General features: G+C 42.9%; 1 protein-coding gene across 1 annotated transcript in view; it reads right to left on the bottom strand.

The window, feature by feature from the left end:
- The window catches only part of LOC111868729 (transcriptional regulator ERG homolog), a 108,769-nt gene that overhangs the window by 45,377 nt on the left and 35,853 nt on the right, over window positions 1-27,539 (bottom strand). The window contains exon 4 of the mRNA XM_023859655.2: window positions 8,417-8,464. Within this exon, the coding sequence (XP_023715423.1) occupies window positions 8,417-8,464 (48 nt within the window). The remainder of the gene's footprint in view (window positions 1-8,416; window positions 8,465-27,539) is intronic.

The following is a 27,539-nucleotide window of genomic DNA, read 5'->3' as shown; positions in this document are numbered from 1 at the left end:
AGAGAGACGGACAGACAGAGGCAGAGGTGGCAATTTCTCTTTTCAAATTGGTTGATTCTACGCCAGGTCAAGAACCGTTACCCTTCACACTGTACAGTATTCCTTCAAATCCCGTTACACAAGGCCAAATATTTCTAAGAAATTAAGTTCCAAATAACATCGTTGCCAGTACTTGCAAATATATTTCTGAGCAATAAGTGAAACTAGCCTAAAATATGAGCAAAAATATGATTTTATATCACTTCGGGCCCCTAATATGACCTAAAGCTAAAATATGGTTCAAATATGCATTTATATGACCAATAAAAACCGCATTTTAATGTTCGCAAGAGTCAGAAATGCGTTTATATTTAATTATACATGTGAAAAGATGCCAAGATAAAAATATGACATGTCATAGAAATCCGAGCCCTACTTATTACTATTCTACATGCTCGTTCTTCTTTCAGTCGCTAAGTGTGGTGGTATATTTTTTGTTCGTTGAATTCTCTGATCATGTTTTGCGGGTTTCTGGTGTTTCGCAGTTTATTTTGACGATGCTGTTTGCTAGACTTTTGGTGAAGTATTGTTCTTGTTCGGCTATTTTTTGGATTTGTTTTATCATTTCGGAGTAATTTCCCGTGATCCTGACCGACATTTCCACAGTCCCTCCGAGCAAATGCCAGAATAGTACGAGTACATCGATTAAGTCGCGGCAGATGCTGCCAAATAATTCCCAACCCATTACGTATTCACCCACCATCCCATCGTTTGTTTATATTGTGGCATGCAAACCCGTCGCTAGGAGGCGACTGTACAGCAGCCGTTACTAGGCTGGGGCCCGCAAACAAGAGGAGAGGCGTTTACTGCGCGGCCCGCTAAGCAACAATTGAACAGCAACAAAAGGTGTTTTCTGTGGGGTCCGTGCTGAACTTTTATAAGCAGGACAATCAGTGAGAGTTAGTGGAGTGGAGTGAGTTATTTAGAGGACTGCTGACGTTCAGTACTTGTGAGCTGTTACTGTTAAAAGCTGAGGGCTGAGGCACGGGAACAGTTGGGGAACCCAGAGAAAGGGGAACGTCCGCCGTTGGAAGCAGTTACCAGGTGAGTGGTGAAGACACAGCAGGCTGAGAAGACTTAAGTGTGTGCTGTGGTGAATTGCAGAATGTGAATTATCAATAGAGGTACAGTTACTTGTAGTTACGAGTTGTGTGCATGTGTTCAGTAAATCCAATTACCAATCAAAACTCCGTCTACAGTCACACTCAAAATCACGTGACAGTAGATAGCCTGGGGCATTAACATCGTCGGAAAACATGCCACAAAAACGAAATAAACTGTGAACCTCATTAAGCTCTACTTACTTTTATTTAAAACGTGTTTTGGTTGGTGAATATGTAATGAATACAAATGAGAATTTATGGATGTAGAGTCAACGACGACGGTGGATTTATACCAGTAGTAAATAAACATCAAGATCAATTATGTTTGTAAAATAACAAAGAAGGTATTTGGAAAATATGAGTGTACCGTTTTGTTGTATACGTTTTTATTCTTAATTATTTTTGTGGCGGGACTAGACCCAACCTCCCTGTACTGACCACATTTTTTTTTTAGTTGATTGTCGCTGGACGGAATTACAACACACGAGGGCATTTACATATTTACGAGTAAAGCTTGAGTATGGAAATCTACCCTCAGCATCCCACCATACTTACACGTGACGTACGAACAAACAGCTGTGACATCACTCAGCCATGACCTGCACCCGGGTAGGTGCGCGCAGACTACACGAATGGAAAACTGAACGAAAATTTGGAGCTCACATATTTCCTAAATGTTTTCTTTCACATTTTGCCCACCCCATTGGCGTTAGTCCATTTATTGCAAATACAGTTGTTGTAGCAAAGCTAATGTAGTCATGAGACGTCACACCCCATAAAGTTATAGATTAATTATTTTATTCTTTATGTTCTTATTACGTTAAACATGACGATTCATCATATCGCAAAAGTTTCAAACAATATTTGCACGTTTTACTAAGTCCTATGTTTTATGCCACGTAGGGCCTACATATTTTGTTGCTGTGATCCTTTTTTCAGAAAACCGACGTTCTAATTGATCTTCGTCTAAAGTAGCGGTTAAATGTAACCATTACTTACTTACTTACTCATGGAGCTGAGTCCTTCTGGAGGAACCGCCAATTCTGCAGCTACTCAAGAATTTCCCAGCATTTTATGGAACCCGAAGGTTCATTACCGTGTTCACAAGAGCTCTCCACTGGTCCCTATCCTGAGCCAGATCTATCCAATCCATCCCATCCCATCCTATCTCTCTAAGATCCATTTTAATGCTGTCCACCCATCTACGCCTTGGTCTTCCCTGTGGTCTCTTTCCTTCTGGATTTCCCACCAATATCCTATATACATTCCTCTTCTCCCACATTCGTGCTACATGCCCTGTCCACCTCATTCTCCATGACTTGATCATTCTAATTATACTTGGAGAAGAGTACAGGTTATGAAGCTCCTCATTATGCAGTTTTCCCCTACCTCCTGTCTCTTCTGACCTCCTGTATTCCTGCTAAATTTGACTTACGTGTATATTTTGAGAAACGAAACCTTTAAGGGCAAAGATTAAATTCGCCCAATTATTTCATGCAATGAACGCCTTTGCTTTGCTTGGCAAGGAAATATGCATTTTCGAGTTATTTGTATGGTAACATTGGGAACTCTTCTTTTGATGTCCTATAAGAAAGGAAGAAAGAAGGCTCCAGTCACAAATGCGATTCAGAGTCATTAATAAATGTTTATATTATTATAATTACTAAATTAGTATAAAGTTTCAAAATGTGACTGGCACGTTATATAACGGCGCACATTTGAACGAGATGAAACGAAGGTTATGCACAGAAAATTTGAAGGAATCGGGAAGGAAGCGGCTTTAGCCTACAATTGAATTCTATCCAAGCATTCCGCTGGACATTCTGAATAAAACAAGGCGAAATACCATTTATGTTGGTCGGTGCTTCGCCCACAATTCAAAGTAATTCAGATGCATTAAGTTGAATTGTTCGACAATTTTACATATGGCCCTAAATTTAATTACCGGTATACAAAAATATTTTCTCGAAATAAATGTCTTATTTTTCGAAGATTAACGCCTTCTGAGATGCGAAGCCATGTGGTCTGGAAAAATTTGTCGACGTTTCGGAGTAACGTGCTGCCTCCATTTACAGTGTGGTTCTAAAATATCTGCCAGACTGTAGGACGTCGCTTCCCATAAGATAGCAATCTTCAGGGTTACGAGCGTGAGAATCACAGATCTTGCTTTGTTATTCTCCGTTTTCCCAAATCTTAGTTTAACGAATGTTAAGGTTACAGGTTTTCCTAACGTCCATCACCATATAAATTAATTATTGGGCGATACATCTGCAGTTGGCTCATCACAGTGGCCGCGTGGTCTAAGGCACGAACTGATTCGCTCTCTCGAACGCTGGGATCGTGGGTTCAAATCCCACTCAAGGCATGGACATCAGTATTGTTCTGTGTGTAGGTAGCGGCCTGCGACGGGCTGATTCCCCGTACAAGGAGTCCTACCGACTGTGTATAGGATAAGGGAACTGAAAAAGCGGCCAAGGCCCAACAGAAGGACTATAGAGTCAGAGAGGGAAAAAGACATGTACAGTCGTGTCCGTAGAGGAACGTTCTCTAAGAAGGCCGGCAGTTCATTTTTTTTGGAAAACTTGACAAACAAGTGCTTGCCTGCTGCGCGCATGCGCTACATTTAAAAAACCCACAGCTCCGAAACTGTTGAGGATAGGGTCGATATTGTTATAAAAATTATGACTTATAATGACCTCATGAATAGCCTCTTGAAGCTATTACAAAGTCGTGGGGCACTAAATAGATTAAAAAATAACAGCTAGGATATTAACGTACTTAACTGATTCAAGACAATAACAGACGGACGGACAGCCTTAGCACTACAGCGAGCTATCCTTCGGTACCTTAGAAAAGACTGTCTTGTGGATCAGATGAGTTGCCATGCCATAAAAGAATAGCGATCTAGTGACAGGAGAAATAAATGATATACTGAAGTGCCCAACCAATAATAAACCTATGTCATTTCTCTTGTACAGCTAATCAGACACTTCTACGCCGATGGGCTACGCCCTTGAAACGCAAATTTATCATTAATCAGAAAGACAGATGTGCGTAAAATAAAAAATGTCTTTCGTATAACTAATTTCTTATATGGCGGAAATTTGTTATAAATCGGTTGGTTGGAATAGTTACCCCGATAATAAGGAAACAAAAAAAATTATCGGAGTGGCACGTAGGTTCCACGTGGCACACGACGGAGTAATTTACCAGGCGTGGTTTTAGTTAATTAAGGGCAATTCAAACCCCTAGGGACACGTGGACATGCGTGGCCGAATCAGACAGCATAAAATTTGTTTGCGAGGGATTAATGTGTCCCCAAGGGTTAACATTCACAAGCCAAGTGTCCCCATGTCTACAACTCAGATTGACTGTCTATGTAATTATGTGAGATCAGCTGCCCCTGCCTGAGGGGAAGTCAAACCTGCATCTGTGGGTCACTTCTGATGAATGTAACTTAACGTAACACTTTGACTCTATGTAAGGGCACAGAGTTAGAGTGAAGTCAAGCTCCACATACTCTCAATATCAAAAGATCGAGGTACCCGGTCAATTGTATGCACTAACCGCGTCTTCCCGGAGGTCAGGAGCACCCGGCATCCAGAGGACACACCGAGGAGCCTGGTGCAGCTTTAAGGGCGACCGCACACAAACTGCGTCAAGACAAGCATCTCGATACGAGACAGCATGAAGCTGACATCAGTATCATGACTCAGACCGGTGTGCGGCGGTTTTCATAATCTTATTCGTTTCAACTATGCTCTTTTCTTTGCGTCATGTCGCAGACATCGTGTCTTGACTGTTACATGCCTTGACACATGCCGGTGTGCGGCCTACGTAACGCTCTGGATTCGTAGCGATACTTGGTTTTCGGACTTTGTCCATTGTCCGGCTTCTAAATAACTATTATTATTATTATTTATTATTATTGGAGGGGGTGGGTTTCCCCATGCACCGCGACCAGTTTGATCTATTGTACGTCCCCCTGTGATATTCTACCAGTCTCTATACCCTACCGGTACTGGTGCGTGCCACCAGTCCCGACTCAGCCAGCGAGTTCGGCCTCTACGGGCTCAGCTGTATCTAGATACTTCTCCCATCTACCAGAGGCGTTAGAGACTACTGTTGGGCGGGAAATGTCCTTACAAATTTGGCTCAGAAGTCTCCTTGACACATGAGGTTCTTTTACGTGCCGTAAAGCTACGACACGTGACCTACGGCTTAAAGTCCCTCCCGGAGGACTTGTTCCCCGAATTTTTCCGCCCTTAAAAATTCCACGACCTCCTCCGGGTTTGAACCCACGTACCTTGAGTCATGAGGTGGATACGTTACCCCTAGACTACGGAGGCCGCTTTTCTAAATAACTAAGAAAAAACACAACGTTTCGGAAACTGGATCTGTTTCCGTCCTCAAGTGAGGGAAAACACCTATTCTGTTGGGTCCCTCAGCTGAGGACGGAAACAGATCCAGTTTCCGAAACGTTGTGTTTTTCTTAGTTATTTAGAATCCGGCCAATGGACGAAGTCCGAAAACCCAGTATCTCTGTGTTATACACCATCGTCAGAAACCTGTAGTATTTGCTCTGGATTCGTATTCGGGAATTATTCTATTCGAACTCCGGCTAGGATACCGGAAAGGCTGAATGGGTTTTCGCGTTTCTTCTCAGTGAGTCTAGTAGTGGGCTGGGACAGTAGCACGATAAGATAACAGCTTCCTTCCAAATTATTATTCAATAATCATACTCTTTGACGATATGTAGTCTGAAATATTGACGGTGCCGTTAAACAGACCACAATAAAACACCCATTGAATAAAAAGTTGGGTAAGCGAAGAGAGAAATCGGAACTCTATTCGGAATCGATTCCCGATCATGCTGGCGACTTTACTAGCTGGGATCATCTGCTTAACCAGGGGATGAACTTAAAGGAAGTAACCAAATCACTCTCAGTCACTCATGGAGCTGAGCCCTTCTGGAGGAGCCGCCAATTCTGCAGCTACTCAAGAACTTCACAGCATTTTCTGGAACCCGAAGGTTCATTACCGTTCTCATAAGAGCCCTCCACTGGTCCCTATCTTGAGCCAGATCAATCCAATCCATACCATCCCATCCTGTCTCACTGAGATCCATTTTAGTATTGTCCACCCCACCTACGTCTTGGTCTTCCCAATGGTCTCTTTCCTTCCGGCTTTCCATCAATATCCTATATACGTTTCTCCTCTCCCCATTCGTGCTACAAGCCCTCCCCATCTCATCCTCCTTGACTTGATGATTCTAATTATACTTGGAGAAGAGTACAAGTTATGAAGAAAGTAACCAAATTGAAATGAAAACTAATTACATGGAGCAGGATCCTTCATTAATAGCTGATGGTCGCAAAGTTAACAAAGAAATGTTCCGCCTTCTATGGAGACCGAAGATTCAGGAGTGCTCCACTAGCACCGACGTGCCTGGCGTCACCGTCTCTTCTGCGCGTGGATATGCCAAGTGGTCTCTTCCTTTCAGGTTTCCAACGAAAGGTCCGAGAGCCTCCGCCACTTCACACTATCTTGCTAACAGACGCACAGTTTCCCTTTAAGCTCTCTCATTTCGCAGTCCAATATGGACATGTTTACGCACAATTGTAATGAAATAACGGACGAACATGTAGCACGGACGGTGGAAGCGGGGAATATTTACAAAACTGTGGCCGAAAATAATCAGAGAAAGAGACCTAGGTTACATGACAAGACATAAGCAAATGGATCTCTGAGAAAGCGTGCGTGATACTGTGGACTAGGCCGTGCCGCAACTCAGGCGGTTAGCCGCCGGCTTCCCACCGCGGCGGCCCCAGGTCCCGTCATGTGGGATTTGTAGTGGACAAAGTGGAACTGGGGTAGGTTTTCTCCGAGTACTTCGGTTTCCCCTACCAATTTTCCTTCCACCGGCTGCTCCAGATTCATCATCACCTCTCATCCGGGGCTGGCACAATGGCAAATTAGTGGCCGACGTACAAGTGGACTGAGTTTCACCCCACCCCATTAAAACACTACTGTGGACTAAATTAAAAAGGTTTAGGATGAGGTTAAGTTGTGGGCCTTACTGAATGCGGTACTGAGCTTACTGATTCCATTAGATGCAGAGAATATGCTGACCGGCTGGACTGCTATCTACTGTTGAAGAAAACTTTGCACCATATACACATACTTAGTTCGTTGGCATTGCACGCTTCCGAGCAAGATGCCTTATGCGACGACAGCCTATCGATTAATATCATATTGTGGCGTATTTGCTCAAAGCAAGAACTGTGGAGGCAGAGAAACAGCCGTTGCTAGGTAATGGCCTGCACACACGCAGCAGAGGAACGAGTCACGTACGCTGTGACGTCAAGAGCAATTGAAGAGCTGTTGCAAGTGGCGTTCTCTGTGGATCCGCGCCGCGCTCGTTGCTACGCAAATGTGCGGTAAACACATCTCTGCAGAAGTGAATCAATACGCAACAATACAGTACGCGGTGATTTCTGTGGGTCCGCTCCGAGACCATACAACGAGGATCTCACGCAACTAGAATTAGACTCGAGTCAAGTTCCGAGTTGGCAGTTGGCAGAATAATGGCAAGAAAATAATTATACTGTGCAAAGAAGGCTTCATGTGTGATGTGAAGTGACAATGAGACTGTTATGAATCCGTTGCCAGTAAACGACTAGTGGAGAGTGTAATACATTGAAGACACTAGCGTGTACCAGTGAACTGTAAAGAGTGGAAACAGCCATAGCGCTGTAATTACCTACAGTTCCGAGTGGAGTGTATAAGGTTGCAATAAATACAATCATCCAATCCAAAACCCATCCATAAGTCATGCACACCCCTTAATCGTGACATTATGGTCTTCTGGATTGTGGCACCGTGTAGGATCAACATTTCAGCTGGACATAATNAACATGAACGCCAGACTTGCATAACAGATTCCCCCCCCCCCCCCCAAAAAAAGAAAGAAGATATACAGACTACATGACGTCACTGACCAAATGACTACAATATGAATCTTCAGCTTCGTGAAACTGTAAACATATTATATTATTATTCTTCGAATATGGTGCCTTCTTTTCACATACTGTAGTCGAAAACAAAACATATACAAGCAACAGACAAATAAAGGACCAATTGAGAGGGAAGGAAACTACAGTCAAATTTATATTCTTCTCATGAACTTTCCTGGGCGGATCTCAAAACTGCAAATTTCATTTCTCATGAAGATGCTGTCCGCCAATTCACAACATCAGACTGCTGGGACTCACCTGAGCTTGCCAATCGACTGCTGGTGGGACCGAACATTTGGTAGGGATCTGAAATCAGAGAGGAAGAGAGTTGAGATCAGATTACTGGCTGTAGCCCTATATTAAGCCGGTTTAATTCACTTCAAATATTGATCAAATATTACCTAACTACCATTCAGTTTCCATCTCTGTATAATGAGCGGTCTCTTTCTACCAATTTTTTTCCATTAAAATCTTGTATGCTCTCCACATTTCCTGAGAGCGCCCTGCCCTAAGTCTTTCACACAGAGCAGATGTTAGACGCCGGCCTCTCTTCGTCCGCCCTGCTCATTCTGGCCTATTTAACTCCGTAACAATATGAAGAAAAGTGTAATTATGAAGCTCCGCATTATACAGCGACCTCCATTTCGTTCTTGAGTCATCTGACTCGGGAGTGACGTTCCCCTCAACGCTTTGTCCTGAAACATCCCCATTCAATACTCTTTTCTTAGGGAAAGGGAGATCGGGTTTCCTCTGAAGCTTTTAATTCTGAAACTTCGAAAATTCCAGCTAAGGAAACTGCGGGTGAAGGATCTATTCTGGCGGCCAGTAACAAACAGCATGCCACTGACAAGGTCACTAGGTCCTCTATTCTACGCAGCGGTGAGACCGACTCTGGGGTCCACCCAACCTCATATAATGAATACTGGCTGATCTCTTCATGGGGTTAAAGCAGCCAGGGCTTGACTCTAACCGTCCTTATCCATCTAGCTTAAGTATGGTGGAATTATACCTCCATTCCCCATAGCCCTCAGGGTGTTAATTAATTAATTAATTCCGTATTTAAGGTCCTCTTTATTTGAAGCGTGTTATCTTCTAGAAGCTGAAACTGTGTAGTGTGGTAGAGGTTTACCGACGTTTCCGTAAACGGAGTCAAATCCCAGAAGACAGTGCACTTCCTATCCAACACCGCAAGAGCCTCATATATCACAAATCATCGTGCGTGTTATTTGAATTAATTTCCGTCATTACCGAGTACTCTAAGTTTGCTACATTTTATATTTTACCAGTTTTATAGCAAGGCCACGTTCTAGATCATTATCTGCTGCTGGCTGATTGCCACATCAAAATCATACTGAATCGCCTTATGCCGTATTACTCTCCAGTGGGAGAAAGACGCGCATTTCTCTTCATTTGTCCGTCAGTAATCAAATCGGTAATATTATTTTACCAACTCTCCCTTACGATGTGGCCGAAATCTTTGCCAATTGTCCACTTTGTTATGAATCCCTTGAGGGGACAATGGGATACTTTGCACTGCAGGAAACAGGCTCGTCCCTGGGGCAATGCTCAGTATATAAAGGCAAGAACAACTTCAGTCATGGACAGAATTCAACATAAGCTTCATGTTAATGTTGGAGTGATATGAACTTAGAATAAATGGAACATGCTGTTATATCAGAGCAAAGTATTAATATTTTAGGCTTTATAACATCAGCGAAAGATAAAAAAAGTTGCTGCCTGTAACAAACAAAAACAAACTTCGTGACCTGTAGTCCGCAAGCGAACTGTACTGACCGAGCGACCACCGCTTGTCGGTGAAATTAGTGCCAACTTTTGCGGACAGAGTGTGTCACGTGGTCAGAGCAACGGATCCCCACGGCCGTTAATCTCGATTTTCTAGACCGGAGCCGCTATTTCCTTGAAATAGCTCCTCAATTATCCTCACGAGGATGAATGGACCCCGTTCCAGACCCACTACTTCTAAGAAAATCTGGTAGCGCCGGAAATCGAACCCGGGACTTCTGGATCTGTAGCCAGGAACTCTGACCACTAGACCACTGAGGCGGTCACTCAGGAGCCGTAACACCACAGTTAAATACCCCAAAAAACGATCAGCCGATGTCGGATTGTTCAACAGGTGCACATTCGGGCGACATTAGTTCTGAAGCGTAAACCACAGAGGGATATTTGTCAAATTTGGTGTGAAATATAATCTGATAACTGAACTGATGAATATAACGGTGAATTCATTGTTAAGAATTAGACATATAGCGAGATTATTTTGGAATAGAATAATGAATTCAAAATTTACCGCCTGAAACGGTTAATTAATTTTTAACAAATCAAATGGCGAAAACACAAATTTTGGACATCTGCATTTTACTTGTTTTAGGTTTAAGCTTTGCAAAAAAATCTTAAATATTTACATGTTTTTAAAAATATGTTATCTCATAGAATTTCAGAACCTTTCACTCCGTGTCTTAAGTACTGCACCGACGTCAGAAGTCATGTTGGTATTACTGACGATGGTAGTAAAGTGTATGGAAGTGAGGTGCACACACACATACACAAGGACGTGATTATAACACCGTAACATCATTTCAAAGCTACTGGCAAGGGACAGACAAAAGATTCACACGTCATGCTAATAAAGGAGATAGACTGACGTTAGCCGAAACAAAAGAAAGCAATATGAGGACAGCCGCATTGCCAGTTCAGCATTACAAACAGCGCCGGAGGGTCTCGACCCATTTCGCTGGACGGAGAGAATAATTGCTCCCCCTACCCCATCACCCATCACAGGGGAGCAACCTGAGAATCATGAGCTTGATGACTGTAATCCTCCCTTCATCCCCCTGCAGCACCACGCCCCAGCACAGAACCCTCGATTGACTTCCAGCACCATCATGCACACGGCTCACATGCACTGCTCAATCGCAATTGACGCGAAACACGAAAGTGGGAATGGTAGGAAATGGTACGACTCACTCACACGCCTCTTCACGGCTCAGAAGGCTCGCATTAATCATGAGAGATATATAACAAATAATATTATTACTGCAATAATTAATTTCATTTCACTCTGAGTTTATGGGTACCCGGCAGCGAAGTTAGCTGAAGCAATATGCTGCAAGCTGGAAAGTCGCGGCTTCGATTACAGACAAGGCCACTAGATTTTTCAATCGATCTAATCCTTTCAGCCGTACTATGGCCCTGGGGTCGACTCAACTTCTAACAGAAGTGAGTACCAGGAATCTTCCTTGGGGTAAAGGGCGGCCGGCGCCTCAGGTTGACGTCACCTCCATCTGTGAGCCGGCTGTCTAGAAAACGTGGGAGTCTCGACGTCTCACAACCCTGTGGGCCTCCACGGCACATTGCAGGGATACCTCTACCCTTTACCTTTTTTACTTATTTAATAGAAAAACAACCAATAACGTGTACATTTGATTATATTTATTGGAATTTATGCTCTTGTAAGATGGGCGTTTGCCGGTCACAGTAGCCGCGCGGTCTAAAGCATGAACTGTCTTCGCTCGCTCGGATCGTGGGTTTGAATCCCAATGTAGGCATGGATGTCTGGTGTGTGTATGCGTTTAATCTGTGGTTGTGCTGTCCTATGTGTAGGTAGAAGCCTTGCGACGGCCTGATCACTAGTCCAAGGAGTCCTATCGTCTGTTAAAAATGATTACGGATCTGAATAAGAGGCCAGGGTCTTAAATGTGTTGGAAGAGCAATTGAAAAAAAAATGGGAGTTTAATTAAATTAATTTAATAACTAATTTTATTTTCGAGACTTTTAACAAGATACTCTGTTTCCGGGTTTACGCTGGTGGGTATGCCAACATTATACTCTTCATTTGTAAGACGAAGAAGTGTTTGAAATGATGCACATACACGTGACTGAAATTAATTTCAATCTATTTAAATGTGTAAAAAATGACTAAAATATTCTACATTCGTCAGTGGCCGAAAGAAAACACGCGAATTAGATAGCACGAAATGTAAAACAAAGTAAGTATGAAATTATTCGAGAGGCAAACAAGACAATCTAAGCCAGGTTTGTGCGGGCTACTGAAAATAAAAAGGTAAGTCGCGATATACACATATCTTGACGTGCCTGGGAATGGACTGTAAATGGTAAGTGGTATGAAGAAGGAACCGACTGAATTCATTGAACGCTGGCGTTTAGAAAAGTCGTGATTTCCAAAATCATTATTAAAGTGTTTGATTTTATCGTTTCAGGTTAAACATTTTATGATCCACAACAAATGTAACCTACGCTGTCTGCTTAAATCATATATAAAAATACGTCACAGGAGTCTACATAGCCAATCTCTAAACAATACAGTATTGACACGAACAGGAACAACTAAATGTAAAGAAGGCGATATGAGAAAGAGAACAGACAAATGGAAATATCACAGTTTGTGTTCGAACTATTGAGTCAAGAAATGAGGACCAGACAATAAGAGATACATATACAAAAAATAAGATCTAGGAACCATATAAATTACGAGAATTATATATCCACAGCATATTTCAGAAAATTACGAACGACATGAACTCAGCCTCTAACAGAATTGAGTACCAAGAATATTCTTGGAGTATTCTTGGGGGTAAAGGGCGGCCGGTGCGTAGGGCTGACAACCTCGCCGCCAACTGTGAGCCGATTGTCTAGAAAATGTGGGAACCTCAACATCTCACAACCCTATGGGCCTCCGCGGCCAACTATGAGCCGATTGTCTAGAAAATGTGGGAACCTCAACATCTCGCGGCCCGTTACAGGGATAACTTTATTTACTTTACTTTACGAACGACACGAAAGAGAAACGAGAATGAAAGCAAAACATATTAAATATTGCCTTCATGTTTTAGATAGCAGAGTGTTAAGATCGGAATAAGAAACAATACAATCTTGAGATTAAGAGGGGAGATACACATGCAATAAATACGATTAAAAGCAGGAGAAGGAACATGAGTAAATTAAACACACGGTATGACACTAAGCACGATACAGCAGTAGATAAAACTGGGTAGGTGAGATGTGATAAATCAAATGTAAAGGAAACAGAGTTAGGAAGGAATCTACAGGAAAAATATTCTTCAAATACAAGGACAAAAATGAAGCACAAGAATAAACGAACTGAGGCTTATGGAAAATCGTGGACAATAAAGTCATGATTTCGGAATATAAAATGTAAGCGATCTGTTTACAGGGTCACTGCTCTAAAGTTCGTGTACTTGAAAACTGATAAAATGTCGTACATAGCGTTACGTTTTGGGCCGCTCGAACAACAAGATCGTCGGTTCGGATCTCGCTCGGGCAAGGATGTGAAAACCCACTTTCCGCTGCGTTGTGCTATCCTGTTTAGTTAGAAGCCTTGAGACAGGCTGATCTCCCGTCAAAGGGGTCCTATAAAGTGTGTAAACAATTCATTAATTCAGAATTTGTTATTAATTACGATGAAGCTATGATGTGAGAACTGAACGGTATGGATTGATCTCAATCATTTCGAAGTGACAATATAGTCATGTAGAAAAGTCTCTTATATACTTCTCCTAATTCTGGTGGCATTATGAAGGACCTTAGACAAAAATCTATAGGCTTACCGTATTAAATGAAGTTGTTAACTTTATTTGTTGTAAAAGAATGGTGATTAAATATGTAGACAAGAAAATAAAGTATAGAACTAAGAGAAAGTACTAGACAAGAAAGCAAAACAACAAAACCTCGAACAGCAAGGCTCTGTAGCCTCCTGAATCTTGAAGTTGCTTACTAATAGACGTAATTGCACCAGGTTTTTCCTCTGGCGACACAGCCGCAATTTGAGCCTTGGCTTACATCCATGAAACTCTCCGTTTCACTTCGGTTTACTAGATCTTAGACATTCGGTAGGACTCCTTGGGCGGATGATCAGCTCGTCATAAGGCCTCTACCTGTATACAAACACAGAAAAACGTACACACGCACTGAACATACATGCCCTGAGTGGGATTCGAACCCACGATCCCGGCTTCCGAGCGAGCGAAGACATTGCATGCCTCAGACCACACGGCTACCGTGACCGGCAAACTATCGCAACTCAATTACATTTCTACACCTCAGTGTGCATTACACTCACTGATTCCTGCAAAAACTAGAGCCCATTATCCACGAGAGCCCGGAAAGAAGACATCTTACAACAGTAATTAGATGCAGCTCGGGTCATTTCTTCGCCGCACTTATCACACATGCGAGTGTATATATGTACAAACATATACTTTAAATAGGGGCACGTTATGGCGTAGTTGATTGAGGCACTATGCTAGAAGCCTTAAGGTCGCAGGTTCAATTTCCGATGAGGTCAATGGATTTTTCCAACCGCAATATGGTCCTGGGTCGACTCAGTCTCTGACAGAGAAGAGCGGCAGGAATCTTCTTGGGGGTAAAGGGCGGCCGGTGGGTAAGGCTGACAACCTCACGGCCATGTGTGAGCCGACTCTAGAAAATGTGGGAGCCTCGACGTCTCACAACCGTATGGACATACAGGGCCTGTTAGGGGGATAACTTTACCTTTACATTACTTTAAATAAGAATAACACAATATATATACTTCATGACGCTGTAAAATATAACATTTCTACTAATGATGATTCCTGTTAACAACGGTTTTGACATCAGAACTAATTAGGAAACTCTGTGTAAACCATCCCTTTGTTATTATGTGTTTCCGTATAGATTATGTTTGCCAGTACGTAAGCAATCAATCCAAATACCTGATTGGATCGAAGATCGAGATTGAGCAGCTCTGTAGGACATCACTACACTAAACTTTATTTAATGAGTGAACAAAAGGCCCTGGGGGGCTGTAAAAAGCCTCCCTTATTAACAGTGCGGCGAAGCACGGCGTTGTGGACGGAAGGCTGTGTCAACACGTTCTTTATACGCAATAACATGTGGGGGGCGGACTTCGTAATGGATAATGTTATTTTAAACTAACGACGGACCGCAACAGGTACAAATGCATTTATCCTGTTCAGGACCCGCGCATTGTTCTGCTGACTGTACAAGTGAGAACTAGGGCACAGGTAAAGTCCTTGCACTGTTTAAGGTGCAAAGGTAAGGTTATTTAGGCCTAGAATGTGCAAAGGCGAAGTCGCTATAGCAGGAATATCAAGTTCGTATTTCTGAGTTGTATTTTGTAATGATTTGTTAGTTATTCTCATAATACCACTAATTTTAACTGTTATAACTAATTTATATTCATGCAATATTTCATATCGTTTATAATTTAAAACCACGTGCTCACACTTGCAAAACGAATCGTTACAAAGGAACTACAAAGCTCAAAATTAATGTACGGTTTGAAGTTTTCGCAGCGGTGACTATGAAGAGCACCGCCTTCTGGGATGTGGCGTCGTGTAGATGTTGCGTGAACAGACATTCCCGAGGAACGTATAGTCATATACTCGGAAAATATATTACAATATCGGACAGCAATTTTCTTTCAGTCTTCCCAACTAACTTCTCAAACGGACCCTTCCCGGCACCATCCCCTCATCAGGTTTATTTTCTAGCTCGTTTACACAACTTTTTCTTTAAAACAGCGTTGATAATAATCTAAGAAACAACCACGCAGATATAAACATGAACAAGACATCGTAAGAAACTGAATCTAAATTTCCTTACCGTCTTATGCCCTACCTTGCGCCTCAGTCAGCTAAACAGCCAGTTACAGAGTGTAGAAATTGCGGACCTCGTTTCTGACAGTGTTTTCGAGACGGATCTAGCAGCTGTGTGCAAACAGAAGGGTTGGAGCGGTCAATTAATGTCTGTCTTGATGTCTATTTAGGGGTTTGTTAGTTAAACACAAGGGGTGCGGTCGAGTGTTGCTGGCGACAATAACGCTTCTTGTAAGGGCCTCATGTAATAATGAGCCATTCTAAGGCCCGCAGCAAAGTACAAGAAAAGTCCAAATGTCAGAAGTTGGGAACGCTACGGTTCGGGGACAGTGTACAACAAACATCTGTAGCTGATTTTCTCTTTTTTCGCATCTCATGAATTCGTGTACAATACATGTAAAATGAAGAAATAATAAAACGGATGTGTTTGTCAAATCTGGTGTTACTGTCAGACACTAACATTTGTGGGAAGAATTTAATTTCACTTTATATCAAAGAACTATAAGTTAAATTTGTCCTTGTACTTAACAAATTAAGCACCACGACATGAAGGCGTATGGGAGAGTGGGCTTATAGATCCACATTTTCTTGACCTTGGCAGAAGGTGGAGGTGAGTGGTCAGCTTCAAGCTCCTGCCGTTTTACCCCCGGGGAAAAAGCCCCGGTACTCATTCGATAGGAGACTGGGTGGGCCCCAGAGCCGATCTTGATGACATGGAGAAAATTCTTGATTCTGCCAGGACTCGAACTCCTACCCCTCGGTTGTCCAGCCCGTGGCCAGTCGCTGTACCGACTACGCTATCCCGGCTCCTATCTAAGAACTATAATACCTACTATTGAATGGCGCCAAATTTTCACTTCATCGCAAATAGACCATATTTGAAAGGAGATTCATAGAATCAAAAATCTTCTTCTTGTTCTTCCTCATCTGAACTTCCCGGCGCAGACATTATTGCTCGTTCCGGCATGGCGGACTAATTTGCGTACTCTACGTCCTCTGAATCCTACAATCCAATGCAACTTCAGATATTCAGTCAACAGCGATTTGCGCTCAATGTGCGTTCTCAAACCTGATTCAGGAGGAAATTAAGAGGGGATTGAATTCCGCTAATCGCTAATGCTTGCTACCATTCAGTCCAGAACCGTTTGTCTCGTCTGCTGTCTAAACACATAAAAACCAGAAGATACAAAACTATAATTTTGCCTGTGGTTTTGTATTGGTGTGAAACTTGTTCTCTGACATTAAGGGAGGAACATAGACTGAGGGTGTTTGAGAACAGGGTGTTGAGGAGAGTATTTGGACCGAAGAGAGATGAAGTGACGGGAGGTTGGAGAAAACTGCATAATGAGGAGCTTCATAACTTGTACTCTTCTCCAAGTATAATTAGAACGATCAAGTCAAGGAGGATGAGGTGGGCACGGCATGTAGAACGAATGAGGAAGAAAAGGAATGCATATAGGATATTGGTGAGAAAGGCAGACTACTAGGGAGACCAAGACGTAGGCGGGTGGACAATATTAAAATGGATCTTAGAGGGATAAGATGGGATGGTATGGACTGGATCGATCTGGCTGAGGATAGGGACCAGTGGAGGGCTCTTGTGAACACGGTAATGAACCTTCGGGTTCCATAAAATGCTGGGAAGTTCTTGTGTAGCTGCACAATTGGCGGCTCCTCAAGAAGGGCTCAGCTCCCTGAGTAAGTGAGTGCGTTCTATTAATTACCTACGACTGTCATCTGTGAAGCGACCAAATAATATAATTTTCAACCTAGAAGACCAAACCAGTGTCCTCTTCAGTTGGTATTTCTAGCTTCCCTAAATGCCTTCTTGGCTACCCCAGCGGCTTTTGGGTACTGAGCCCCCCTCTCATCATCGTTAGGGGCATTGGAGTTCTTTGTTGTCGCCTATCAACCACGAGAGTTCAAGGTTAATATCCTAAGACATATGATAAGACATATTAAGATTTGGGATACAAATCCTGTTCGAAATATTCTGTATGGTCAATATTGTTAATAAGAGAAAAACATTTTTTTATTTTGTGTTGTGATATAGAATATCTACAGTGTAATTAGCTTTGCAAATATAAGTCTGTACCTGCAAAATTAAACATCAAAGCTAATGATGTATGAAAAAAACAAAGATCACATATGAAAATTACATATCTTCATGTGAATACACCTTTGTGCTCTTGCTAGGTGCAGGTGCGGATGTCGACAACTGAAACAAACTGCCCAAGAAATCAGTGACCACTGATCGCTGGTATGTTTAGAAAAAATGCGTAGCTTAAATAGAGTAATTTGGTGGAAGGATGGGGCTATTGGATTTAATTTATCTGATGAAGAGTCACGAATATTTCAAAATTGCATATTTTAATTGGTTCGATCTTATGGAACTGAACTCGTATGAAAGTTCCATTAATGAAATGCATAGCCTCAGCCTATACTAACCAAAGTTCCATTAATGAAATGCATAGCCTCAGCATATACCAACCAAAGTTCCATTAATGAAATGCATAGCCTCAGCATATATTAACCATGCCATGAAACTACGTCGTAGCAGCGAATATTTTGAAAGTACCGGCTATAATTGCTCACGTTAACATTACATTCTATCCAGTTGGGTTGGAATGTTATGACGGCGCTTGTGTTAATATGTTGTTTGACATTCAAATGAGGAAATACCTTCATAAACTGAGATTATGTAGTATAATGCACACTACATCAAATCATTTGATTGTGAATTACATTGAAAGTCTTTAGAGTAACAGATATTATGTAAGATTTGAGGCTTTCACGGCGGTGACTATGAAGAAAGCAGTCTTCTGGGATTTGGCACCGTGTATATGTGGTGTTAACAGTCTTCTGGGATTTGGCACCGTGTATATGTGGTGTTAACCGACGTTTCGGAGGAACGTATCGCCTCCATCTTCAGGGTAGAAGATGGAGGCGATACGTTCATCCGAAACGTCGGTTAACACCACATATACACGGTGCCAAATCCCAGAAGACTGCTTTCTTCAACAGATATTATGTTTGGTTGATATTGGCGAAGTTTAGTTAAACTGTCAAATCATGAACAAACACAGATATGAGATAGCAACATCGTAGTTAGCTCATTGCTATCTTGACAGCAAAAGGGTTCAATATGTGGCTTGTGTAATAGTGATATTTATGCCAATTAATTTAACATTTAAAGACGGCCACAATATAAGAGGTTACATCTATGATCTTATACTACATGAAAGTGCAAATCTTCCAACATTCACGATTTATAAGACCTGAAATACGCCGATTGTATGAAGTTGCGATGTAGATAAAGGTAAAGGTAAAGCTGTCCCTGTGCTTAAATAATTAAGAACTACGCAATGATGACGTATGGGGAAGTGGATTTATAGATTCACATTGTCCTGACCTTGGCACTAATTGGCCGTGAGTTGTCAGCTTCACGTCCCGGCCGCTTTACTTCCGGGGAAAGAGCCCCAGGTACCCATTGGACAGGAGGTTGGGTGGACCCTAGAGCCGGTCTGGACGACTTCGTGAAGGGAAAATTCTTGACCCTACCGGGAATCGAACTACGACCCCCCGACCGTCCTGTCCGTAGCCAATCGCTATACTGACTGAGCTATCCAGGCTCCTACGTTGCAGATATAGCACCTATAAGCGGCCACACAGCAACTTTATTTAAATGCGGTCACGGAAAAACAGATAATGAATTAATCACTTACCACGGTTAATATGAATCAACTGAATCCCACAACAGTCTCATATATATACAGAGTGTCCCAGGAGGAATGGACCGAACTTCGGGAGGGTGTTCCTTATGTTAAAGTATGCCGATATAACCAAAACACCTATGTCCAAAGTTTAACGGTTACAGAGATAATGGCCAAAGAATTGTCAAACTTTGACCGGTGTTACACACTTGTTGATTACAAAATACATATTAAAGCTGGCAGGAATATGTGGATTCTGTAATGTTAATAATGTACGTAACATCAAACTAACTTGTGAGTGACGTGAAGCCATAAAATTGAAGTACGAAATACTCGCTCGCCATATCATAATTGTCCTTAGGGTTTCCAGGCACTATACATGACACATGACTTGCAAGCGCTGACGTAACATGGCTACGCTATAAGCCGACCACATAACTGTATTAAACGTACATTCACGGAAAATCTCTTTTGGAATTTCGTTTCCATTATCTCATGTGAATTATTATGGGACCACGTATGAATATTTCGTAAATTATTTACACCGTCCCGGGTAAACGACGCCTCATCACTGAATAAAATGACGCTTAACAGTTCGGGATGAGCTTTTATCCAGTGGCAGAAATCCATACGCTGAGCATGGCCGCCTGGTTCCAGATTTTGTACCCTTTGATCATGGTAAGGATACAGCTCTTCATCATGTAAAGTTCGCCACACCTGCATACGTGATACGCCGATGCGAGAGGCCATTCTACGAGTGGACAGACTCGGACTTCTCTCAACCATCTCAAGAACGTTCTCTCGTGTGTTTCTCATTTGTACATCCTCCCTTTCCGGCTGTACAGAAACACTCGGAAGAGAACCAGTCCCACGCAATGTCTGGTGAATTCGCGTAAATACACGTCGAGATGGAATCCTTCGATCGGGAAAACGCCTTTGGTACTCTTCAACAGCAGCACGTGCATTTCCACCGCAAAATCCATAAACAAAATGCAAATCACAATATTCAACGTGTGAAAACACAAAAGGCATTTCAGCAACACCGCATAACTATACGTAATTTACTAACCATTCACGACCCCGCCGCAACGTAATCTGTAGGCTCCGGTAGGCAGCGCATGAGATTGCGGATAGTGTGACTCACAGCACTCAAGGACAAACAGATAAGTGTCACAGCTGACAGATNGAGACTATGTGTCCGGTGTGTCGCCTTACAACGACTATATATATATATGTATATATTCGTTGTGAGGCGACACACCGGAAACTGACAGTACTGGTAACACGTAAGCGTATTAAAAAATGGAATACACATACAAGCATTATCCAAACGCATTCTTTGAGACTTTACACAATGTAGCTTGCTGGCCGTAATATATATTATTGTTGACATAAGTTTCGTCTTGTGAAAAATGCTTTATCTCTTCTAAATACCACTGTGTTATCAAATCGATGCAAATCATCCAAGTCCTACAGGATATCTCTTTCGACACCTTCATTTACATAACTTATCGCTATTCAGGCGACGTAACACTCGAATCTGAGTGTTACGTTACACTTCTTTATCTTCTCAACAAGCGTAACTTCAGTATCAGTCACTGTCTATTTGCTATCAGTCTCTTATTTATCGCAGCCCTTGCAATATTCTAACAGTGCTGTTATAATCTGCTTACACTAGGTCAGGTCGCAATTCATTTCTTCTCGTGTTTCTTCGAAAAAACGTTTCAAAGAAACCTTACAGGTCTTCAAGACACTTATATTTGATACCATCTACGTCTACAACTGCTTTTACGACATTTTTTTAAAATATATATTTCGATTTGAGTTTTATGTAAACCAGATGTGTGACTGCCTAATAGCGTACAAATTTATATTTCTCTACAGCTCCGAGTGTCAGCTACAGCACTAATTTTAATCCAAGTGGCACCTGTACTTTCGGGGGTTTAGGCATTTATACACTCACAACACACTCATTATGCATTAATTCCATACAGTTTATGCAATAAACGATAATAATTTGCTTGAATGATAGGTGCACTTTGAAAGACTGGAACAATTGCGTATTTTCTATGACAATGCCTCTTCCGGTTGCTACGTTCAAACCCTGAAAGTACCCGCAATATTGTAGCGCTTGTTAAAAGCATGAGCTAGAAACATGTATTTAAATTCCCTAGCATTATCCTAGAAACTTGTACGCTTCTCCAAGCATAATTAGAATGATCAAATCTAGGAGGATGACTTGGGGGTGAAGAGGAATGCATACAGGATATTGGTGGGAAAGCCGGAAGGAAAGAGATCACTGGGAAGACAAAGGCGTAGGTGGTGGACAATATTAAAATGGATCTCAGAAAGATAGAAAGGTATGGTATGGATTGGATTGATCTGGCTTAGGATAGGGACCAGTAGAGGGCTCTTGTGAGCACGGTAAGAAACCTTCGGGTTCCAAAAATATTGGGAAATTCCTGAGTAGCTGCATAATTGGCAGCTTCTCAAGAAGAGCTCAGCTCCGTGAGTGAATGAGCATTATCCTAAACAGAGCCACACATTCGTTTAGCAGATTGTTCCTTGGGTGAGTGAGAGAGAGAGAGAGAGAGAGAGAAAGAGTGGAAAATCATAACCCGATTCGAGTGTAGAGTAACATCTTTTCTTCACACAAGCAGTAAAAGGAGTTTCAAACTTGTCGTCTTTTGTTTAATGTCCGTGTTTCCTCGCAGAACGCGAGATTCGGAGGAGGAAGAAGATATAATACTCATGAGATTCAGCAGTTTCTCAGTGACAAACAACACAATGGACAACGCCCAATTAATAACATTCCTCTTCAGACCATTTGTTGCTTTAGAATGACGTCATGCGACTATTAAATCACGCGATTCAGTCCTTTCTATTGTAGCTGTTCCCCAAGTTGTAGGTTATGGTTGACCAGAGATAGTGCAAAGCCTCTTGCACGTCATTTCTCAAGGCAGAGGCGAGAAGAATAATGGCGGAGAGGGACGCGCGCTCCCTGCTGGCAAAGTCACGAAATGATTCTACAACAAGATAACACTACGCATCCAGGAGAAAGGCTATATTCTATAAATAGACCTCTTAGCAATTCATAAGCCAATCAACTCACGAAATTACATAGACTCCTCAAGATACCACATGATAATGGTGTTCTTTAATGCAACTGAACTTCTGCTGTAGGAACTGACTACCACTGCACAAAGCTGAAAGGTGCAGAATTAGGACACTGTTACCCACACTTCCTAATGTAGAACGTAACATGGTACGTTAAGACTGAGGCGGGAGGTAGTGATTTCATTCTGCAAAGTTCCACGAAAATCGTCAATGGAGTACAGCAATGGAAGATGGGGGCTTCGTACTAACATTTAGAGTTAACATTTCAAGACGGACTAAAGCCGGGTTCTTATTAAAAATGAGCAATTGCTGCTGTATTTACTGAATGGTGAACTACGTAAATACCTGTAGTCTGTATCAACTACTGGCAATATGTAGCGTATATATAGGAATTAGGTTAACCGTCAACACAACAAATATACTCACTTTTAATGTGATGGTTAATTTAAGTCCTATATATATCTGGAACACACCAGGATGCAATCAGTGAAGCTATTTTGTAGCGTAACTGATAAAGGGAACAAGTAATCCCATAAAGCAAACCCCAAAACAAGTAACCAAACTTAGAATAAACAATGAACTAAAATACTTATATGTTAAGGAACAAAATATCAACAAACAACTGTACAAACTACATCTAAGAAATGCACAATATTGGCAGGCTAATTGGCCTATAATAGACAAAGATGTAAATCAAAGATTCAGCTACGATGGGTGGTAGGACTACTTACAGGGCACTGTCACCTTAAAGGACACCTCTTCAAACTGGGACTAAGTGATAGTCCCACTTGTGAGAGGTGCCAAGAAGAAAATGAAACAGCAACATATATCCTGTGTTGATGTGAGGCCTTAGCTTATTTAAGATTACGTCTCTCGGGTCAATACTTTATGGAACCAAGTGACTATTTCGACGTCCCCACGTACAAAATCCTACATTTCATTCGAAGCGCAGGATTGTTGAGGGGATAAGCAGAAGGGGAGGCACAATAGATCACTGGGGTCGCGGTGCAAGGGCCAAGAAGGCCCACCCGTTATACACGTACATGAAGAATGAAACGAGGAAACAAGAAACCACCACTATAAAACTTAATAATAAAATTGACACTCTAACTAAACAACTACACGGCAGAGTAAACTTAACTAATAAACAAACATTTTATCCGTGTTTGCGCAATATGACTATAACTTCCAACAAAAATCTTAACAAACTAATTGTAAATATTTTAACATATTAAGACAGCCGCTGTAGTTGTTAAAACATTAGCTTTTATATCCATTGTATTTCATCAACACTATATGTATATATTTTAGCATTAAAAAACATCTCTATATGTAATAATACAAATGCCGTCGTGAATGCAACAATTTATTTGGTTATAGTTCTTTGTCTTTTCTTCCTCTGCACTACATGTTTCGCCCGTAACTGGCCATCATCAGGTGTATTTTTCACTACGTAGCTGTCACACTGCACACAGTCCAAAATCTAAAACACCAGCCTGTCAGTTTTGTTTAAAATCTCGCCAACATACAATCGTCAATTCGATTTTAGAATTCTAATTTAAAATTTAAAATGTTATAACTTTTAGAATTCAAAATTTAAGTTTTAAATCACAGGGATACCCGCGCTGCGTCCACGTGCGCTGCAGCGGCTATTTCTTATTTTCAGAGCGGGTATCCCTGCGATTTAAAACTTTAAATTTTGAATTTTAAAAGTTATAACATTTTAAATTTTAAATTAGAATTCTAAAATCGAATTGACGAGCGTATGTTGGCGAGATTTTAAACAAAACTGACAGGTTGGTGTTTTAGATTTTAGATTGTGTGCAGTGTGACAGCTACGTAGTGAAAAATACACCTGATGATGGCCAGTTACGGGCGAAACATGTAGTGTAAAGGAAGAAAAGACAAAGAACTACAACCAAATAAATTGTTGCATTCACGACGGCATTTGTATTATTACATATAGAAGTGTATAGTGCAATAGGATTCATAAATATAATATTGTGACGTGTTGCGCTATGGAGGACACCCAGAGACAGAAACAAGAACCATCCAAGCAAGGACGGAAGCCAGGATGGCAAGAATGGGCGCCAACACGGATTCCCATGAAGCTAAGATGGAGGCCAGCTATAAAGAATTTATGGCCGGAATGAATACCTACCGAGAAAAGACGAAGGCGTCTCAAGAAGAGGAAAAACCGGCCGCAGTGGACACGAAACCTGAGGTGGAACAACAAGAAGAGGTCCCTGTAGAGGACGCCGCAGTGATACCGGTCAGTGAACCTGAAGATGAATTGCTGCCGATTACCCAAAAAGAGACGGTGGCCTGCCCAGAAAAGATGAAGGCATGTGTAGTAGAAGAAAAGCCGGCCTCAGAGGACACGAAACCTGCGGCGGCAAAACAAGAAGAGGTTCCCACAGTGATACCGGTCGTAGAACCTGAAGAGGAAACAACGGATACCAGAAAAGAGACGATGACCTGCAAACAGATGGAGGCACGTCTAGAAGAAAAAGAGGCGACCTCAGCGAACAGGAAACCTGAGGTGGCCCAACAACGAGAAGTCCCCAAAGAAGTTGCCGTAGTGAAACCGGTCAAAGGACGGAAGAAGCGGTACAGGGGCAAGAAGCAAGCTGCAGGGCGGCGTGGAGAGCAACAGGAAGTAACCCGAGACTCGACAAGCAGCGCCTTCTTTGGTTGGGTCCGAACATGCTTGTGCGTCAAAAACGATTTGGACGTCGACGATGACTTTTATGACAAGAGTTACCCAGAAAACACGGGAGACGGCACGAAACACTCCCGAGACTGGTCCACCGGCGGCTGCTTCGAGTGGATCAGAAGATGGGTACGTGAGAAAATCACAGCAAACGGCGACGGCCACAGCACACCCAACGTCGAGGGTGATAGCTAAGCAAACGACGATCTCAACAGCCCAGTGACCAGCGATGGCGAGAGCACAGCCAGCGGCGAGGGCGACATCACACACAACGACGATGGTGAGAGCACATCCAATGGCGAGAGCACTGCCAAGGGCGAGGGTGACCGCCCAGCGAAAGCCCAGTGACCAGCGATGGCGAGGGCGCCATCACACACAACGACGACGGCAAAAACACAGCCAACGGCGAGGGCGACAGCCCAGCGACGGGCCACAGCGAGATCACAGAGTTCACGCGACCTCCACCTCCCGCTACGCCATCCACGTCACACTGCTCCCTTCTAAAGGTTGTTCGTCCCGTACAGCCTAACGGTACGTCGCAGTTCCTTTTTCTTCCCGTTGATGTGCTTGCTGTGTCTCCTGTTGTTTCGGCTACTCCTTGTAGCGACTATTCTCTGGCCGTTACGTCCGCTCCCCACGAAAACCCATCAAGAAGAGATGAAGGCCGATAGGAAGAGAGACAAAGAAGATTATTGGCCAAATTAGACGCCAATTAAGAATAGGCGGTGGCCGACAAGGAAGAAATGAAGGCCGCAATGCGATCTATGCGTTCAGAGTTGGGTGAGTCACTCCAACATAAAATTGAAGCGATCAGAGCAAGGACGGAAGCCATGTGAGAAAATATGGGCACCAGCCACATGGAGATGGTGTACGCATTTAGACCCGAAACAGAGGAAGAGATTATGGCCTTAACCCGAGACTCGACAAGCAGCGCCTTCTTTGGTTGGGTCCGAACATGCTTGTGCGTCAAAAACGATTTGGACGCCGACGATGAATTTTATGACAAGAGTTACCCAGAAAACACGGGAGACGGCACGAAACACTCCCGAGACTGGTCCACCGGCGGCTGCTTCTAGTGGATCAGAAGATGGGTACGTGAGAAAATCACAGCAAACGGCGACGGCCACAGCACACCCAACGTCGAGGGTGATAGCTAAGCAAACGACGATCTCAACAGCCCAGTGACCAGCGATGGCGAGAGCACAGCCAGCGGCGAGGGCGACATCACACACAACGACGATGGTGAGAGCACATCCAACGGCGAGAGCACTGCCAAGGGCGAGGGTGACCACCCAGCGAAAGCCCAGTGACCAGCGATTTCGAGGGCGAAATCACACACAACGACGACGGCGAAAACACAGCCAACGGCGAGGGTGACGGCCCAGCGAAAGACGACAGCGAAAGCCCAGTGACCAGCGATTGCGAGGGCGAAATCACACACAACGACGACAGCGAAAACACAGCCAACCGCGAGGGCGACATCACACACAACGACGATGGTGAGAGCACATCCAACGGCGAGAGCACTGCCAAGGGCGAGGGTGACCGCCCAGCGAAAGCCCAGTGACCAGCGATTTCGAGGGCGAAATCACACACAACGACGACGGCGAAAACACAGCCAACGGCGAGAGTGACCGCCCAGCGAAAGCCCAGTGACCAGCGATTGCGAGGGCGAAATCACACACAACGACGACGGCGAAAACGCAGCCAACCGCGAGGGCGACATCACACACAGCGACGATAGTGAGAGCACATCCAACGGCGAGAGCACTGCCAAGGGCGAGGGTGACCGCCCAGCGACGGGCCACAGCGAGATCACAGGGTTCACGCGATCCCCAGATCCCGCTACGCCATCTACGTCACACTATATTAAAAACATATTGTAATAGAGGTTTCCGATTGTATTGATGTCCCTTTGAGGATGGTCTGTAAAGACCGAAACATGTAAGAGATGAAGGCTGGAAATAGAAAAATCTTTACTAGTGACACTGGACGGAACTGTTTAATCTCTTGTGATAAAGGTAAATTGAAAGTAAACAGGAACCGGGGATCATTGTAGAGAACAGAATTAAGATATACTCTCAGCATTTTCCAGGGAAGAGCAAATAAAATCATAATCATTTCACTCATAATTAATTCGTTACTGAAGAGAACAGTCTCAGTCTTACCGGGAGACC

Source organism: Cryptotermes secundus, unplaced genomic scaffold (assembly GCF_002891405.2).
Source record: "Cryptotermes secundus unplaced genomic scaffold, Csec_1.0 scaffold1908, whole genome shotgun sequence".
Lineage (NCBI taxonomy): Eukaryota > Metazoa > Arthropoda > Insecta > Blattodea > Kalotermitidae > Cryptotermes > Cryptotermes secundus.
The sequence above is the reverse complement of the archived record's forward strand: the minus strand, read 5'-3'. Positions and strand labels throughout refer to the sequence as shown.